The 20295-nt window shown below is 39.7% G+C and overlaps 1 protein-coding gene across 1 annotated transcript in view; it reads left to right on the top strand.

The window, feature by feature from the left end:
- LOC121319649 (lipoxygenase homology domain-containing protein 1-like) overlaps positions 1-20295 on the top strand; it is a 102764-nt gene that overhangs the window by 55519 nt on the left and 26950 nt on the right. Inside the window, exons 22-32 of the mRNA XM_041257326.1 lie at positions 3839-3957; positions 4078-4139; positions 7470-7621; positions 9038-9171; positions 10199-10347; positions 11079-11183; positions 16425-16553; positions 17274-17438; positions 18176-18357; positions 19139-19255; positions 19991-20153. Coding sequence (XP_041113260.1) covers positions 3839-3957; positions 4078-4139; positions 7470-7621; positions 9038-9171; positions 10199-10347; positions 11079-11183; positions 16425-16553; positions 17274-17438; positions 18176-18357; positions 19139-19255; positions 19991-20153 — 1477 coding nt within the window. The remainder of the gene's footprint in view (positions 1-3838; positions 3958-4077; positions 4140-7469; positions 7622-9037; positions 9172-10198; positions 10348-11078; positions 11184-16424; positions 16554-17273; positions 17439-18175; positions 18358-19138; positions 19256-19990; positions 20154-20295) is intronic.

Below are 20295 nucleotides of genomic sequence, written 5' to 3' on the forward strand. Positions count from 1 at the left end.
TAAAAGGAACACCCTGCTCCAGGAACGTACTGCTCTATGAAAACTCTCTTTACACTATTTGGGATGAGCATCCCCTAAACTGACCTACTTCTGGACTCCCGGAGTCCTGGAATTCTCGTCTTCAATCGGTCGTTTCACATGACCTCAGCTGGGTAATGCCTCTTCACGAACACCGTCTTGGAGCGGAAGGGTTTCATGTAGTAATTTTCTCCATGGAAAGGACACTCTCCTCCTTGATGTAAGCACAGCAGCCGTCTGTGTAGCACAGCGGTGCAGTCAGCTGTGGCACAGACACCTTTTGAGCTCCACGCAGCCTACCCAGGCAGGACCCCCGATCATCTCAGCACCGGGAGCCTGCCTGCTCAATTAGTTCCTTAGCAACACTTCTCCTGTTGCTCATCACAGCTGCTTCCATAAAGGCACACATGCACTCAAGAACCAGTGACAGGGTCCTTGATGCCCAGAGCCCTGCTAATCTTTCACCTGCACTCTTAATTACTTAATTACCAATTCAATCACATTCCAGTTCATTATTTAATGAGACTATGAAACTTGAAGGACCAGACACCCCTGCAGTAAAGTATTATTCAATATTTTGTCAGAATTATTATTAGTGTAACGATAAACTAATGTCATGATATGTTACGTATTGCAAAGTGCAGGTCACAGTACAACATGTGTCACGTGTTTGGGTTACTTTTGTGATACATAATAAGATCAAATGATTATATAATGATGGACCATTTTGTTAAAAGATAAACATTTAATGAGTTTGAGAGAGTATGTATTCATACCAACTATTAAACAAATGTATTCTTCCTTCAAGAACCACAAGGTGGTTTTGGTCTTGTATCATAGTACAAAAGATGCATACCTCTATTATGATACGATATATCATATACAGAAAATATGATGATTCATTGATACACCCCTAATAATCATGTGTTAATTTACTTATGACAGGGTTCTGTACAGCATATTGTATTGTATGATATTGCACTATATTTTACAATGTATTGGAATATTACAAAAAAAAAAAAAAAAAAGTTCTGTAAAGAGATACAGAGCTACATAATTGTTTCACTATGTGTCTTGCACATGAAAAAGCTTGAAATATTGAGGGTAGTGATTTACTGATGGGTCGTATGGTAATGTACTACAAGTAACATTTATTGTCAGTTTGCCCAAGTATAAATTACAGTTTTTGTGAATTATCAAGGGACCATAGCTGAATCACACTCTTTTACTTAAAAAAAAACAAAAACAAAAAAAAAAAACTGGAAAGTAAACTGCTAACCTTATTTTCCTTTTAAGAATTACAGTGTAGAGGTTACCTATACTTTTAAAATCCTCCATAGTAACCCACATTCCTTGTCTCTATTTATACATCTGTCCTTTTGGGATCTGAAAGATATTTATAAAGTGTACAGCCTGGCATGCATGCAATTTGCTTATCAAAGATTTCCATTACATGAGAGTAGGTGTTAAAACTTCATGCTGATATTGGACTCAGCTCTCACCACGATAAGCACCAACTAAGACATCGCTTATTTTATTGTAAACTAATGTGATCCATCTGCATTTCCTTCCATCAGATGATGTAGATATCCTTCTGCCTGGTGTTGATGGCTGAAGTGTAATGCTGGCTCCAGGGATCAGCCTATTTTGACCTCCCTGGCGCATCAGCACACACAACGGCTGCAATCCTGGCTCCAGGGATCAAACACAGTGTAGCCTCCTTAGCGCATCAGCATGACAACGGTCTGGACTGAGCTGAGTAGGCTACTTCTCTGGAGTCTTCAGATGGGCACCTTCTATCCTTGGTGTTTCGTCGACTAGACCACGACATCTTAAGGGGGCTCATCAGTGATTCTTTTGTTCCAGAATCACCCCCTTTTTTCCCCCACTCAGCTAAGCCCAGCTTACTTATCTTCCTTTATATCAACAATTTTTTATTCTACTATGCTTGATGTCCCCAACCAGGATCTTTTCATCTCAACCAGAGCCAGTTGCTGCTCCTCACTGCTGCTTCAGATAAGTGTCGCAAATCTTGACCACTGAATCTGATGTCTCTGAGAAACTGGGTTGTGGAGTGTGCCACAAATCCTCGACAACCCACCTCCAAAGTTTCTTCCTTTCATACGCTTCATACACAGGCAACATGGCACTATTATCAGGTGAACAAGGCATGCTGATCCAGACCACAAGACAATATCAGGTCGAAAGTTAGTGGTGGCAGGTCTCATGCAGGAAAATCAGCCGTCCAAAATCTGCCAGTATTTTCCAGTCTCTAGCAGCTTCCAGTTGTCCTAGACGAGTTTTGGTTTTAATAACTTTTCTTGGAGGTTGCTCCCCTGGGTGGAGGAATGTTGTTCTTCATGTGTCATATGCTGGTATTGGTGGCAACCTGTTGGTCATGCTAAGGTCAAACATTGCAGCACCTGGTCATGATGCCAAGTAAACCATCCTTGGCTAAGACCCACTGTAATGAGTCAAAGGGGTTTCGGTCTGCAATTCAGCCTCCCAACAGTAGAAGGCATCAAACCAACTCGGGACTTCCCTTACCAAGGTCTTGTGACCATGACAAAAGTCATCTTTTTGAGGGACGGCACCTTGGTGAGGGGCGGAAGTACAAGTATGTAAATTCCAGCCACTGGAGTCAAGTGAAGTTAAGGATACCTGTCAGTCTGGGATTGGTGATCCACTGACTACCGGGGCGGGGTTTGCATACTAAAGGGAACGTGCTACTGTGTTCGGGGTTGGTCCTGAGGAATAGAGGTGGGGAAAAAAAGGCTGGAGGGAAGTACGTGTGGGGTGGACTGTGTTATTTACTTTTAATTACGGACAGAGGCCTTACTAACTTTGCTCTTTTTTATTTTTATTCCTTTTTGTTTCATTTTTGGATTGAGCAGATCACGAAGAGGATTAAGAGGCTTCCGTTCCTTTATTTTTGATTACTCCAGCACTCCCTCCCTCACATCCTTCTTTATTGTTTTTTTTCTTTTCCGTGTAATATTAAATACTTTTTTATTTTTTTTACACGTAAATCGCTGTCTGGAAAATCCATTTTTACTCACACGCCTCACACCCACCTTAAATTAAGATTCTGTGGTGATGGGAGAACATCATATGTTGACCTGATAAGGACACTGATCCCGTTCTGTTCCATTGTCCATAGATCTTGTCCATAGATCTTACCAGATGATCTTGCATTTTTCCACACCCTCCCATTCGTCCATCATCCCTGCTTGGCCTGGGAAACTGCCTTTACGCACCTCATCCTCTCTTCCTGCTTTTGTACCTTGTTGACTACCAGCTTCCTCTGTTGAGCTGGGGCTGCTTTGTGCCATGTAGGAGGAGCTGAACTGAGACCAAAGATTCGTCTTCCATTTTGTACTTGCCCCATGATATCACTGATATGAAGGGCAGCCTTTGCATCTTCCACAACTTCCTTTGCCGCCAACTTTCTTCCAGTTTTCAACACAGGTGCTGTCTCCCTCACACATTCGTCATGTGACTGTAGCAATGTCATTTCTAATCAAACCTTGGCACACTTAAACTCCTCGGTTAGAGCTGAGACTGGCAGCTGCAGTATCCCTTTACCACAGTCTCAATCTGCTGAGGCAGCGTGGAACTCCTTACCATTTACTATCATATGAACTGATTAACGCTTTCAGCTTCTCTACTGTTGTGAAGAAAATCTCATTCACAGTGAGTTGCCACAGAAGCCTTGGCAGTAGACCAAATGGAAAGCACCAGAGTTTAAGTTTGCCTGTTAAAGCACTGTCTAGCATTACTGTTGAGAAACTGTATGAATGCAATATTGTTAAACCCATAGGTGGAAGCCGCAGGCGTTGGCAAGCTCTTTAAGATTCGGATCGGCCACAATGGGAAGGGTGCTATGGACGGCTGGTACCTGGAGTCAGTCATCATCAAGCACCTCACCACCTCGATAATGCCACAGGAGGATAAGAAGAAGAAGAAAAAGAAGAAGGCAGTGGAGGAGGAAGGGGAGGGGGGCCAGCCCGAGGAGATGGTGGAGACCTACACCTTTCTGTGCCAGCGCTGGCTTGCCAGGGATGAGGGTGATGGGGAGCTGGTGGTGGAGCTGCTGCCAGAGGACAGTGAAGACCTGGAAGGTGGGCGCTTTTTCTCTTTCACTGACCCTGTTTAACTATGCTTTACAACATTTCTCTATGCTTTTGTCTTACAGCATTAAATGGCTTTAAGGCTACACACACTTGGGTAGATTGTTTGGTGACAAGTTATGCAGGTTTTAATGTACCTATCTGACCAGTAAACTAATACAAGTGGCCTGGTGTATAAACAGAATCATCAATCAGACTATCCTCCACTACATTGTGTGTGTGTGTGTGTGTGTGTGTGTGTGTGTGTGTATATATATATATATATATATATATATATATATATATATATATATATACCATATACAGTATATATTTTTAATTGATTAATCACACCTGTGGGCTTTGATCGATTAAAAGATAAATGATTAATTAATCTTGTAATTATACCCAATATTTCACAATACCTCAAAATGAAGAAAAAAAAAAAGACTGCAACTTACATTTGCTCATTGCTCATTTTCTTTTTTTTTTACTTTCAAATGTTACTTTATTATAAATGTAACCAATCAATTGATAAAAAGAACCAGAAAACCCTCCATTATTAGTTCTCTCCCTTCCTCCCCTTCCAAAAGTGTTCAAAGTAAAAAGAGCTCAATGTGAGCCCTCCCAACCACAAAACACCACTAACAGCAATTACAGACTAAGTTAATATTGTAAATCACTGCTTCCCAAATCGGTCTTGAGGACCCCCTGTGTCTGCTGGTTTTCATTCCAACTGAGCTCTCAATTATTTAACTAGACCTTTAATTGAACTAATAATTAAGCATTTTTAATTGTTCTAAGTTAATAGTGTAAATTACTTACTTTGGCTGACTTCCAATTAAATGTAAGCACATATTTTCAAACTGTCTAATTACAAGTAAATATATGAATAGTAAACTATATCTGTCATTATAAAATATTTGCAGTAAATAGTATAAGTTACTTATGATCTAAAAGCCAAATTCACAATGTAAGAATTAAAACACAGTTTGTTATAGTTGTATTACTGATTTATAATTGAGGTGTTGTAGCTTTAAGAGAGTAATGTTTTGTGCCCCAATGATTGCAGGGATGGTGGAGGAGTTATAGTTGTAGTATAAGTGTATAGGCAGTGTGTTACTGTGGCAGCATTAAACATGCAAGAATATTAGTTTATATTCCTGTTTGTATAATCGTCAAAGCCATAATCAAGTTACTGTAGATCCGGGGGACACAAGAGTAAATGTTGCCTAAATTGGTTTCACAGATATGTGTCTAGAAGTAGTTTGCATTACTTGTAATTGTCTTTCAATACAATTCCCTATTATTAGCAAACAGGTGTGATTAATCAATTAATAGATTGGATGATTAATTAATCAATAGAAAATGTCAAGATTAAACTCCCTAATATATAAATATCTATATCTATCTATCTATCTATCTATCTATCTATCTATCTATCTATCTATCTATCTATATATATATATATATATATATATATATATATATATATATATATATATATATATATATATATATATATATATATATATAGCTCTGGAAAAAATTAAGAGACCACTGCAAAATTATCAGTTTCTCTGGTTTTACTATTTATAGGTATGTGTTTGGGTAAAATGAACATTTTTGTTTTATTCTATAAACTACTAACAACATTTCTCCCAAATTCCAAATAAAAATATTGTCATTTAGAGCATTTATTTGCAGTAAATGACAACTGGTCAAAATAACAAAAAAGATTCAGTGTTGTCAGACCTCGAATAATGCAAAGAAAATAAGTTCATATTCATTTTTAAACAACAGAATACTAATGTTTTAACTTCGGAAGGGTTCAGAAATCAATATTTGGTGGAATAATCCTGATTTTCAAGTACAGCTTTCATGCGTCTTGGCATGCTCTCCACCAGTCTTTTACATTGATGTTGGATGACTTTATGCCACTCCTGGCGCAAAAATTCAAGCAGCTGAGCTTTGTTTGATGGCTAGTCACCATCTATCGTCCTCTTGATCACATTCCAGAGGTTTTCAGTGGGGTTCAGGTCTGGAGATTGGGCTGGCCATGACAGGGTCTTGATCTGGTGGTCTTCCATCCACACCTTGATTTGACCTGTCTGTGTGGCATGGAGCATTGTCCTGCCGGAAAAACCAATCCTCAGAGTTGGGGAACATTGTCAGAGCAGAAGGAAGCAAGTTTTCTTCCAGGACAACCTTGTACTTGGCTTGATTCATGCCAAAGCTGCCTGATTCCAGCCTTGCTGAAGCACCCTCAGATCATCACCGATCCTCCACCACATTTCACAGTGGGTGCGAGACATTGCGGCTTGTAGGCCTCTCCAAGTCTTCATCAAACCATTAGACGACCAGGTGTTGAGCAAAGCTGAAAATTGGACTCATCCGGGGGTGCTTCAGCAAGGCTGGAATCGAGCAGATTTGTCTTTGTGAAGGGCGCATGAATCAAGCCAAGTACAAGGTTGTCCTGGAAGAAAACTTACTTCCTTCTGCTCTAACAATGTTCCCCAACTCTGAGGATTGGTTTTTCCAGCAGGATAATGCTCCATGCCACACAGCCAGGTCAATCAAGGTGTGAATGGAGGACCACCAGATCAAGACCCTGTCATGGCCAGCCCAATCTCCAGACCTGAACCCCATTGAAAACCTCTGGAATGTGATCAAGAGGAAGATAGATGGAGCGGCATAAAGTTACCCAACATCAATGTAAAAGACTGGTGGAGAGCATGCCAAGACGCATGAAAGCTGTGCTTGAAAATCAGGGTTATTCCACCAAATATTGATTTCTGAACTCTTCCTAAGTTAAAACATTAGTATTGTGTTGTTTAAAAATTAATATGAACTTATTTTCTTTGCATTATTCGAGGTCTGACAACACTGCATCTTTTTTGTTATTTTGACCAGTTGTCATTTTCTGCAAATAAATACTCTAAATGACAATATTTTTATTTGGAATTTGGGAGAAATGTTGTCAGTAGTTTATAGAATAAAACAAAAATGTTCATTTTACCCAAACACATACCTATAAATAGTAAAACCAGAGAAACTGATAATTTTGCAGTGGTCTCTTAATTTTTTCCAGAGCTGTATATATATATATATATATATATATATATATATATATATATATATATATATATATAGATATAGAGAGAGAGAGAGAGAGAGAGAGAGAGAGAGAGAGAGAGAGAGCGTGAGCGAGAGAGAGAGAGAGAGAGAGAGAGTAAAGCCTGATATATTAGTCTAATGATGTTGGATCAGTTGGATGAGAAGAACAAACCTTTAAGTTGTTGTTTACCAAGAGCTGTTGATTTTTCTTATCATTTAATGCAGAGAACACCTACGAGGTCCATGTGTTCACAGGGAGTGTGTTGGGTGCTGGAACAGATGCCAATGTGTATATTAATGTGTATGGAGAAATGGGAGACACAGGAGAGCGGCACCTGAAGAAGTCGAATAACCTCAATAAGTTTGAGAAAGGACAGGTACTGTGCTGTGCAGGGGCTAGAAGTGGCTGGTGTTGTGGTTCAGCTTAGTAGTATTGTGTGAGGCTGCTTCCCATGTCAGCAAACAATTACAGAGGAAAAGTCAAGAATCTCTCACGATGCTTGGGTGAGGCCTACATACTTGGATTTTTTTTTTCCCTTAGAAAGTCTGACCGTGCTTTGCACTTCCTATTTGGGCCATTCCAGGTGAATTAGATCAAATTCTGGTGAATGTGCTTCTCCGTTTGTGTATGTTGATATCTGAACTGAATGGGATGGGGAAGAGGGTTACTCCTGCCCCACAAATGTGTCTGAAGATGGTAAAAATGGCCATTTCCATGACCAAATTTTTCTCCATTTGGGAGATGAAAAAAAAAAAAAAATAATGTTGTTAAAGCTTGTTGCAAGGATGTAAACCATTTACATACCATACTGTAAAAGTCTATTAACATCGGACGTGATGTTATTTGTCCTGCAATAAAATTATACTTTGGCTGTGACACTACCTTTCACACCAGTGGCGACAGGCGCATGAGATGTGATAGGTGACTCTCACCTGATTGTGTTCTTGAAAGCAAAGTGTCTTCCAGGGAAGAGGAGGAATGTAGGATAGTCCTGTTCTACAGCTAATAAAATGTAGAATACGTAATAACTTTTTGCAGAATACTTATTTCAGTAAACGTAAATTAATCATACATACCAGCTATATCCAGTTCCCTGGAAATTGACTCCCAGATGTTCTCCATCATTGCCATGTCTTTATAATTTTGCATTTTTATTGTACAGCTCTGGGTATTTCAAAACAGCAACAATGCAGTTATTTTCTTCTGCCATTGTTTAAAAAGGCACATAAGGGAAGCTGTTCCTCATTGGTCAGTTCATTAGCTGCCGTGCGACAAAATTACAAAAATAGACACCAATCATATTTTTTTTTCATCGCTTCAATATCAGTTCAGTGTTACCCTGTCGTATCGCAGGCAGTGTGCATGACTCATGTTAAAAGTACATGTATTTTTTTGTTTTGTTTTTGTCGTACTACTCATTCGCTTGTCGCATTGCTTCTGGTGTAAATAGGCCTTAAGGGATCAAGTACCCCCCCCCCCCCCTATAGTTCAATTGAGCTTGAATTACCCATTTGATTTGGGCTGCAGTAAACTGAATTTAGAAAACTACTACCACTAACGTTTATTGGTGACATACTGAATTATGTTGCAGTGCCTGTACATAAGCCACATATTCTGACAACCTCATGATTGCTGCGGAGCGAGGGGGGGGGGGGGGGCTATTTTACCAGTGGAGGTTTCCTGGTGGGAATGCAATGTTACTGGGAATGAAACGGCTGTTGTAGTTGTTTTGTGTCGATGTTACAAGAGCAGCTGTCAGAATCTCATACTCAGCTGTTATTATACATTGCAGGAAGATATATTTATAATCCCAGCTACTGATCTGGGGCTGTTGAAGAAGCTGCGAATTCGCCATGACAACTCTCATGCACAAGCTGCCTGGTTCCTAGACAGAGTGGAAATTATAGATGGCAAGGATGACACTACGTAAGTACAGACAGGCAGGCTATGAGGGGAAATGGTGCTTGTTTTTATTCATACATATAAAGAGTTAAATAACATATCCGGGTGCCAGTGTGAGGGAGATGTGGCATTAAATTATCACATCAAAGCAGACTCTTGATGTTGCAGATTATAAAAGTGATCTTGTGAACCGTAAAGGTGTAGCTCATTAATAAAAAGAAAAAAAAAGAAAAAAAAAAAAACACATAGATTCAGTGTGACAACCCTTAAAAACGGTTTTGTGAAAGAAGAAAAGGCAGACCTAGGCTACACCCTGATGGCAACAAATGGTAATTACAGATCTTGGTACCCACTCTTTTTTTTTAAGCTGTATTTGGCTCCAAAGAGTTTTGCAAAAGGAAAAGGAAAACTGTTGAACGTAAATCAGCTGCATATAACAGCCACATGTTTGCGTTCTCTAAAACCAAGATGCATTTTGGAAAAAGCCATTTTAAATACCAGCATGTTTTACATACAGTCAAAATTGTCGAATCAAGCCTCTCTGCAAACTGCCATTTTGTGTCATTCGGCGTGAATTTTGAGTCACGACCAAATCCCTACTGAACTGAATGGTGTGATACTGTCTACAATCCAGGACCTAACTATTCTGGAATCCAACATGATTTTTCTATTCTGTCTAAAATCATTGTAAATGTCACTGTGCAATCAGGCACTGAGTCATGTGATTTTTCTTCTCTAAATGTAAAACTAGTATAAAAAACAAAACAAAAGCAAAACTTTGTGTATATACTCAAGTTCTTCTGGAGCCATTCCGAATTGTGTATTTGTTCAACAGAGAATAAAATGTGTAAATGGTCACAAAATGTGCGCTTAACAAAAAAGCTAAACATTTACCAAAACCAGCACAATGAATTTTTAGTGAAAAATTCAAAATCTCAAGGCAAATAGTTGTATCATCAGTTTCACAATTTTCTGGTAACAAGAGACGCCAGATTGGACAGGTTTTACTGTACTAACACTGCAACAAATGGCTCATCTTTTTTTAATTCAGGTACTATTTCCCATGTGAGCGGTGGTTAGCTACTGATGAAGATGATGGGCAGATAGCCCGAGAGCTGGTTCCTGTAGATGAGGCATTTATGAAAAAGAACTCAGACAGCGACAAGCAGTCTCAGGCTACTCTCGGACTGGAGCAGAAAGGTAGACTGTTACTGTGTATGGGGCTGACACAGCAAAAGCAGCATTCCAGAAAGGGCTTGAGGTCTAATTGTGTACAAGCTTGATTCATATTAGATGCTGATGTGCCAGAAGGTCAGATAAATATCTGTCCATCTTGTATTAATATAGTGACCATTTGATGCAGGCTTAGTTGTGTTATTCAGTGAGTTTAGCCAATGTATGCTGTTAAAAGTTTAATGGGCGTTATGTTTTTGTTTGCATCAGTGATTATAATTTAAATCATTTTTTTTGTATTTTCCAGACTCCAAGTGAGGGCAGTCAAACCTCTGTGTTACTGTAACACAGTGTTATCAATATTTCTGCTAAAATAATTTTTTCTTAAAACCATATTGGGCAGTCATTATGAGGTCTTAAAGATGTCATGTTTCTGATTATTTTAATTGAAAGGGCTGTTTTATATATAGACATTATTTAATCATTGATTTGTGCCATTTAGTGTTGAGGTGATGAGAGTTTTCAGCTGAATTTGTCTTAGTAAATAATATTTATGAAACTGCAGATAGAGATCACAAAAAACTCACTTGTGTGTCTAAACATAATTTGTATTAAATTCAGTATATCAGTGTGATTTTGCTTGTTTATTAGGTTGTTGGCCCCAAGAGCAATACAATTAAAGATGTTTTTTTAAATACACCCTCTATGAACTAGCGATTGTCCCAATTCTACTTATCTACGATGTGGTATTTTTACAGCTCAATCTACAACCTACACTGTGACAGTCAAAACTGGAGACAAAAAGTATGCTGGAACAGATGCTAATGTGTTCATTACCCTGTATGGCGATAAGGATGACACAGGTAAGGTGTATTCGTTTGCTTGAGCAAAATAAAAAAAAAAGGCTTAACTGTGCTAAAAGACAATCCTATAGTGTTTTGTAAAACAAAATAATATATACAAGAGATGTACAAAATGGTTGGGGCAAACCAAGCCCTCTGATTGGCGAAGACCCATGTACAAATCCCACCACAGCCGCTCTGTACAACATTCCAAGTTGTACAGTATTTTCCTGTACTTGTTTTTACTATATGTGTACTTTATTTTGCTGGATAAAACAAAGTATTTATATATGTTATTAAAGCTAACACCATCGGCACCGACACCATCCTTGCATAATAGAACCAGATTAAAAAAAAAAAATCCCGATTGCTCTAATCCAACACAGCGATAAGCCTTATCCGCAAAGTATACTTTCTAATTAAAAAAACATAGGCTACAGATGACCAACAACCAATACTTTTGGGATATGCCTGCCACAGGTGAGGTATTTGCTGAGCATTTTTTATCAGAGCTGTGGATAGGCCCCTCCGGGGAGTGACATCCTCAGTCCTGCCTACCAAGGCAATAAGTAGTCACTCCGCAGAGATCACGTTCTCTTTTGCGTCGAACCCGCAAATGCGAGTGATGCAACCTCGTCATCTTCTCTTTTGGGGATCCGGGGTTACATCCATAACCTACCCTTCCCTCTCACTTTGAAGATGGCCAACAACCAATACTTTTGAGAAAATATATCAAAGCCTTCGCGAGGAAGGCTGAGCAGAGACAGCAGATGAGGGATGTCTCGTTAACACCAAACTAATGTTTCTGGTGTGAACTTGCAACCTCAGGGACCCTTGTACCTAATGAAGGCATAGAGGGATCTACAATATTTGTTCCTTTGTTTTTTGTCAGCTCCGAGGTGCCCCGCTAAAGGGATATCATGTGCCAGCCTCATTACCTCAGGCCGACAAGACGGGGGAACCAATAATTGTGTTTTAGGCTGCCCTGTGCCTGTTTACCCTATACAGTAATTGCCCCTTGATAATGAAATGTGGAAATACTAGTGCCAGAGATCAAATGATTCTTAATGTTAGATCTCCCTCCCGACCTACGAGACAGCTGCCTCCCGGAGAGCTGCTGTGCTGGGGCCCCATGTCCGACGTTCCCCCGTCCTTGCAGGCGGCCCCAGAGTAGCTGGCACGGAAGCCTGAAGGCGATGCGTCAGGTCGCCATATGGTGCAGTGGGGATCGGAACCGTCCGGGTCAATGTCTGTGTCATGGGTGAACGTCAGCGTCTCATCCTCTCCCATACCGGAGTACAGCACCTACTCAGCCACCTGTCGCAACGCCTCCCGCTCTCAGCCTCCCGCTCCTCCTCCATTGTTGGCCCAAACGTATGGCCAGGGGAGTGAGGCGGGTCCAGTAAGGCTTACTTGTCCGCATTCAGGACCCTGGCCTGTGACAGCCAAAGCTGTCTGCACCCCACTACCAGACTTGCCAGGCTTCTGCCCTTGGAAGCCTGAAATTTGCAGCAGCGTTCCGGAAACCAAGCGCAGCTCTGAAGGTACTGGTTCAGGGAGGGGCGCCGATCACTAGATGCCATCCAGGCAAGCCGTCAGGAGACCTATCGTGTTGGCCAGGCATGTTACTTGCGCTTTGGCTGTGTATGCTTTTTTTAAGGTGGGCTTCTGTTATCCTGTTATTTCTTCTCCTGCTGTGCAAAGGAGTCCCCATCCCAAGAAGCAGCAATGTACAGTGGCTTGCGAAAGTATTGACCCCCCTTGGCATTTTTCTTATTTTGTTGCCTTATAATCTGGAATTAAAATGGATTTTTATTTGGATTTTGTGTAATGGACATACACAAAATAGTCCAAATTGGTGAAGTGAAATGAAAAAAATAACTTGTTTCAAAATATTCTAAAAAATAAATAACAGAAAAGTGGTGTGTGCATATGTATTCACCCCCTTTGCTATTAAGCCTCTAAATAAGATCTGATGCAACCAGTTACCTTCAGAAGTCACATAATTATTTAAATAAAGTCCACCTGTGTGCAATCTAAGTGTCACATTATCTGTCACATGATCTCAGTATATATACACCTGTTCTGAAAGGCCCCAGAGTCTGCAACACCACTAAACAAGGGGCACCACCAAGCAAGCGGCACCATGAAGACCAGTCATGGTCATGAAGAGCTCTCCAAACAGGTCAGGGGCAAAGTTGTGAAGTACAGATCAGGGTTGGGTTATAAAAAAAATATCCGAAACTTTGAACATCCCACGGAGCACCATTAAAGCCATTATTAAAAAATGGAAAGAATATGGCACCACAACAAACCTGACAAGAGAGGGCCACCCACCAAAACTCACGGACCAGGCAAGGAGGGCATTAATCAGGGAGGCAACAAAGAGACCAAAGATAACCCTGAAGGAGCTGCAAAGCTCCACAGCGGAGATTGGAGTGTCTGTCCATAGGACCACTTTAAGCCGTACTCTCCACAGAGCTGGGCTTTACGGAAGAGTGGCCAGAAAAAAGCCATTGCTTAAAGAAAAAGTTTGGTGTTCGCCAAAAGGCATGTGGGAGACTCCCCAGACATATGGAAGAAGGTACTCTGGTTAGATGAGACTAAAATTGAGCTTTTTGGCCATCAAGGAAAACGCAAACCCTGGTGCAAACCCAACACCTCTCATCACCCTGAGAACACCATCCCCACAGTGAAGCACTGGTGGCAGCATCATGCTGTGGGGATGTTTTTCATCGGCAGGGACTGGGAAACTGGTCAGAATTGAAGGAATGATGGATGGCGCTAAATACAGGGAAATTTTTGAGGGAAACCTGTTTCAGTCTTCCAGAGATTTGAGACTGGGACGGAGGTTCACCTTTCAGCAGGACAATGACCCTAAGCATACTGCTAAAGCAACACTCGAGTGGTTTAAGGGGAAACATTTAAATGTCTTGGAATGGCCTAGTCAAAGCCCATACCTCAATCCAATTGAGAATCTGTGGTATGACTTAAAGATTGCTGTACACCAGCAGAACCCATCCAACTTGAAGGAGCTGGAGCAGTTTTGCCTTGAAGAATGGACAAATCCCTGTGGCTAGATGTGCCAAGCTTATAGATACATACCTCAAGAGACTTGCAGCTGTAATTGCTGCAAAAGGTGGCTCTACAAAGTATTGACTTTGGGGGGGGTGAATACTTATGCACGCTCAAGTTTTCTGTTTTTTTTGTCTTCTTGTTTGTTTCACAATAAAAAATATTTTGCATCTTCAAAGTAGTAGGCATGTTGTGTAAATCAAATGATACAAACCCCCAAAAAATCAATTTTAATTTCAGGGTGTAAGGCAACAAAATAGGAAAAATGCCAAGGGGGGGGTCAATACTTTTGCAAGCCACTGTAATCGCTTCCTGTTCCTCCTCACTCATCACCTCATCTCACTTTGAGACGTCCGAGACCGCTGCTGAAGGCATGGTCAGTTCCGGGGTAGGTGGAATACGTGTCTCCCTTTTATCTCTTTTATATATATTATATATATATATATATATATATATATATATATATATATATATATATATATATTGTGAAAGATCCTTTGCAACTCATACAGTTCGTTGCCCCCTTAAGACCAGACCCAGGACACGGAAATGGATTTTGAAGCGCTTACGCGCTATTTTTAATAAACACAAATGACCTAGCTCTCTCTTGGAGCTCTGACTAAACATTAACGGGAACCTAACTAAGCACTCAGGACGGCTAAGCCGTTTACCTGACACAAACACCGAACACAAACTAACACGGGCTTCACTCAGCACTCTCTGTGATACGACTGGACACACACGCAGTCCGGCTCTTCACTCAGCAGTCTTGAGCAAACTGGCTGCCTCTCTTAAATACCCTGCACCTGGCTCTAATTTAGAATTACCACCAGGTGCAGGGGATTAACTAAACCATTAAACAATTAAAACAATTACAAAAAACCCTTAGCCCAATCACCCAAAGTGCATTTTCACATGTTTCTAGCAGGGAGGAATTTTAACCCCCTCCATGCTATCTCACTATATATATATATATATATATATATATATATATATATATATATATATATATATATATATATATATTAGCTGCAAAAAGCAGATGAAAAGGACTCTGTCAGCAGGTGCTGTAGGGTTAGAAAAAGCAGAATACAGTCGGCAAGCAATGTAAGCTGTTTTTTTAAACAGACGCAGTTGCACCACATTTGAAGCTCGGTCCTCAGAAGCCGAGTTGTCGATTCTGAGGAAGTGGCAATCCGACTTCCAGCAATAATTGCAGGGGAACTAACGGAAAAACTTGAAGTGAGAGCTCTTTTACAAAGACTCAGTCACACCTTTGGAGAGGTTAATTTATACCTACCTTACCTACCTGCTTGTGAGAAGCAAAAGAGAACATGATCTCCAGAGTGACTACTTATTCCCTCAGTAGGCAGGACCGAGGATGTCACTCCTTGGAAGGGCCTATCGGCAGCTCCGACATAAAATGCTCAATAAATACCTGACCTATGGCAAGTATTGGTTGTTGGTCATCTTCCAATTGAAAGGGAGCAGACTGGTGGTTTAAAATGCTGGTGTTTTATAAAGAGGACACTGAAAACCACAAGCATGTACACAAAATTAACTTATTCCTATCGCAGGCCACAGATGCGAATCCTATCTTAGGATTACCTACTTCTGCAACATCAGCTCAGCAGTTTCAAAATAAAGTAGTACCAGAGTCCAATACCTACCCAGTGATGAAAAATAAACCAGACGCCTTCCACAGCATTCCTTAAGTACTGTATAACCTGACTTGAGTGCCACCCCTACAACACAAAAAAAATATATATGCAAACTCAAAAAAGGACCATATTTGCAATATGATTTATGAATATTTTTTTTTAATATAAAATGTAAAATGTTATAATTAAAAAGTTACTGTTACATACTTTTAATAAACTATTTTAGTGGCTAATTTATATTTCATATTTAATTAATTCTTTGATTTCCAGGAAATTTTTTGTTGTTTTTTTAATACTGTATAAACAATTTCATCAGCGCAGTAAGACATTTCAGGGTGTGTAGTCATTGTGTAATATAGCACTTCTCTGGTGTGTTAAACACATCACACATCAGAGGTGTGGCATATTGCACGCCCTGTCGAGTGTTATTGATTATGGATTTGAGTTGCCTCTCTGTGAAATCACTTATTATTTATTCTCCCTGGTACTTCATCATCTTTTGTTTCATATTCCATTATCTTTACAGGAATTGTTAACCTCAAAGCTTCTAAGACTTACAAGAACAAGTTTGAGCGAGGGCAGATTGATGAGTTCACTGTGGAGGCTGTGGATATTGGGATGCTGAAAAAGATACGAATCGGGCATGACTGTCAGGGTGAGATGAATCTCAAGTTGTTATAGCAGTTCAAATATATATTGTTCCGCCCCAATAATGCTGACATGGTGTACACTTTGTGTGAGGTATACCAGACAGATACATTACACACAGGACAGCCATGTGCAGTCCAGTACCTGCAGTTGAAAGCTTCTTTGAAAGCTGTGTTTACATAATTCTTTATGGTTTCAGTGGGTTGACATTTGTTAAAGGCAGCGGGAGGTACATGTTGGAGTGCGGTTGGCAGACAGCTGTCAATCACTGATTTAGCTTTTCATTAGTACAGCAGGAATAGTTGAGATAAGATAAGAGTACATCTGGAATGCAATTACACTTAGTTCTTTTTTTTTTTATTTATTTTTTTTTTAAATGCAACAATTAGAACATGATTTGCCATATAAACCTGTCTAAACCCCTGCTGTGTGTGATATTATAACATCTGCCCAGCAGCTGAAATAACCACAGTTTATTTTATAAAACTATGAATACATTGCACCAGCAGGTGCCTTATAGTGAGAAATAAATAACAATGAAATGCTATGTAATCTAAACAAGATGCATGTTATATGCTACCCAAAACAGTTTTTTATTAGCTAAAATACAATCCCAAGCCACTCCACCCTGCTGTTTTTGAGGCAGCATTAGGATGCAGAGACTCCCAGGTGTGTCCTGTGTCCTGGTCCTGCTTTTTCAAGTCTTTGATGCCTTGGCTTGTTGCAGGCAACTCGTCGGGCTGGTTTCTGGACTGGGTGGAGATTGACGCTCCTTCACTGGGTCAAAAGCTGCGCTTCCCCTGCGGGCGCTGGCTGGACAAAGCAGAGGATGATGGAGCGACTGAGAGGGATCTCTTTCCTGCAAACCTCCAGACTCAGGAGTACATTCCATGTAAGCATTAGAGACTATATAGTCCAACTTTTAACAGGCATACTGAGGCCCAGTTAAATCTGAAGAACATGAAGACTGCATGTATTTTAGTATATTAAATATAAATTCTGATTGCTACCAACCCTAGCAATACATTTGAATAAGATGTGTCTATCCTTTTAGTGACTTTTGGAAAGTACCATAAAATACAGCAAACAATGACTGTGATGAATATTACCGATGTCTTGTTGGGTATTTTATGCAGCATTTTCATTAAATCATTGTACATGTTTATCATAGTTTTTATGTGATCTATGAATCTCTCATATTGTTTTTTTTTTTCTGCTTAGATCATTATTTGCAATGTAATTCAAACTATTCCAGCAAAAGATACCTGTAAAATTGTGGGGAAGTGAGGTGGTGAAGCATAATTTTATTGCACCGTCTTCAGAGTTTTACCTACAGGCTTCAGTGTCCAGCACATCCCTAATAGGCTTTCCATTTCAATAACTGCAGTTTTTGCTAGAATGGCATGGTAAATAATAATATGAGCAGAAGCAACCATGCATAATTACATGGAACAGATGATATTATTGTTAGTAAAATATAGAGGATGTAAAGTATTCCTTAACGATATAGCTCAATTGTGGCAGAACACTTTAACATCAGTACATCATTTTTCTGTATATATGTTTTGAACTTTCTTATCTGTTAAAGATTAGCAGTTAATTCATTTAAAAAGCTTTCTTGTTTTACAGTTGTGCCTTACGAGATCACCACATACACTAGTGATATATATGGTGCCGGGACAGATGCTGATGTTTTCATTGCCCTCTATGGGAGAGACAGCATCTGCACTCAGCAGAAATCACTGTGTGTCAACAAGAGAGAAAGGCGCATGTACTTTGAGCGAGGCGCAGCTGATAAGTTTATTGTAGAGGTACGCTGTTTGCCGGATTTGACTTGTTTTTCAAGAGTGTTAAGTAATCTGTAGCATTAAATTCTATCTGTAGCATTAAACCAGAAATAGATTTAATCTCTAATATCAAACACGAGTTAGTGTTAAGCCCCGTTCATACTTCTAACTGCATTGTTACAGCAGTGCCCTGCTTTGTGCCATGCATCCAAGGTACTGCAAACAGCATCCATGCATTCACAGTACAAAGTGACATTGCTATACATTGCTATTGCTATGTTATCTTGTGGATAGCCAATCAGAGTGGCTAGCCTTTAAGAATGTACTTATGTTCTCTGTGCCCAGTTCATTATGCCATATGAAAAAGCAGAGCCTTGTCTTGTTACTAGGTACATTGGTAACAGTGCAGTATTAGTAGTGTGGTAAACCCTGTGTATATTGTCTTTGAAACTAAAATATGTTAAGCATTACAGGACAATGTAAGATGGTATTCAATCAGTGTAGATCTATATTTATCATCTGTAGCCAAGAGGTGTTTGTGAGGTGTAATAAACCAACAGCTCCACTTAGTGTGATATCTATTATAGAGAGAGAATATTGTTGTTCATTATTTATTTATAGTCCTTTAAGTAGCCTTGCAAGGTAGGAGCCTGTTCAGTCAGATGTTTAGATCATACTGCTTTCTTACTTCTGCCTTGCATGTTAAAGTGGAGTTGCCAAAGCCGATACCTGTGGGCTCAAATTAAGTAAGAGTTGTGTATTTATATTTTTTTGTGGATCGTTTCTATATTGATTGTGTCCACAGCTGGAGGATGTTGGTGATGTTATTGAAAAGATCAGAATCGGACACGACGGGAAGGGAATCAACTCTGGCTGGCACTTAGACAGAGTGGAAATCAGGAGACTTCTGCCTAAGGGAAAAGTAAGTAATATAGTGTTATATGTCCCCATATGTTGCTACAACTGTTTAAATAACATAACTGTAATTGTTATTTTCATTGTTAACATCCTGACAAATCTTTACACTTATAACTTTAAAGCCTGTTTCAACTGGGGTTTGAGATCTGTCCTCTAAATCACCGCAGGAAGAGCGATTAAAAAAACAAAAGAAAAGAAAAAGCAGCATAACAGCAACTACCACGTCATGCATCGTTATCATTGTCAGTGCTCTAGAGCGGACATTTTGAAAAGCACTTTGAAACAGACTTGAAAGTTATACGTGTAAAAAGTTGTAAGGATGTTAACAAGGAAAAGAGAAATTACTGGTATGTTAGTTAAATAGTTGTACCAACATGTGGAGATGTATAACACTATATTTATTGGAACCCCACTACTTACTATTTAAGTAGCTCCATTCATACTGATACATCTCAAAGGAGCTAACAAAAATGTAATAAATGTATAACTAAACTTCTAACTGTTCCTTCATGCAACTAAATTTTAAATTACAAGTTGATTTATCCTTTAAGGAAACAAAATATATCTCTAAATATATACTGAAATATATAATGTCATATTTGTCAATATATTGTAATATATTTTAAGGGATTCTTCTTTGAGAAATTGCCTTTTTGCTTCAACACGGTGCCTGAGGTGTTTTTGCTCTCTTAGTGGAGTTTCATGAATGAATTCATGTGCATTATAATTCTCCTCAAAGGGATCAGAGACAGTAATCTTCCCCTGTGAACGCTGGCTTGCTAAATCCGAAGATGATGGGGAGATTGTGCGGGAGTTAGTGCCATCAGAAATCATCCAGGAGAAGCTGCTGAGGGATGGGACGCTGAAGCGTACCGAAAGCATTGTGGAGGATGCCCTGGAGAGTAAGTGCTGCTTTCACATGGAGCATTCTGTCAGCCAAAGAAACCAAAGACCATGCCAGCATTATTAAAGGAATGACTAAATGACTCCAAGAAGCATTCTATTCAGCAGTTATACTTGGAGTGATTGAATTTTACTTTAGGA

Source organism: Polyodon spathula, chromosome 1, assembly GCF_017654505.1.
Source record: "Polyodon spathula isolate WHYD16114869_AA chromosome 1, ASM1765450v1, whole genome shotgun sequence".
Lineage (NCBI taxonomy): Eukaryota > Metazoa > Chordata > Actinopteri > Acipenseriformes > Polyodontidae > Polyodon > Polyodon spathula.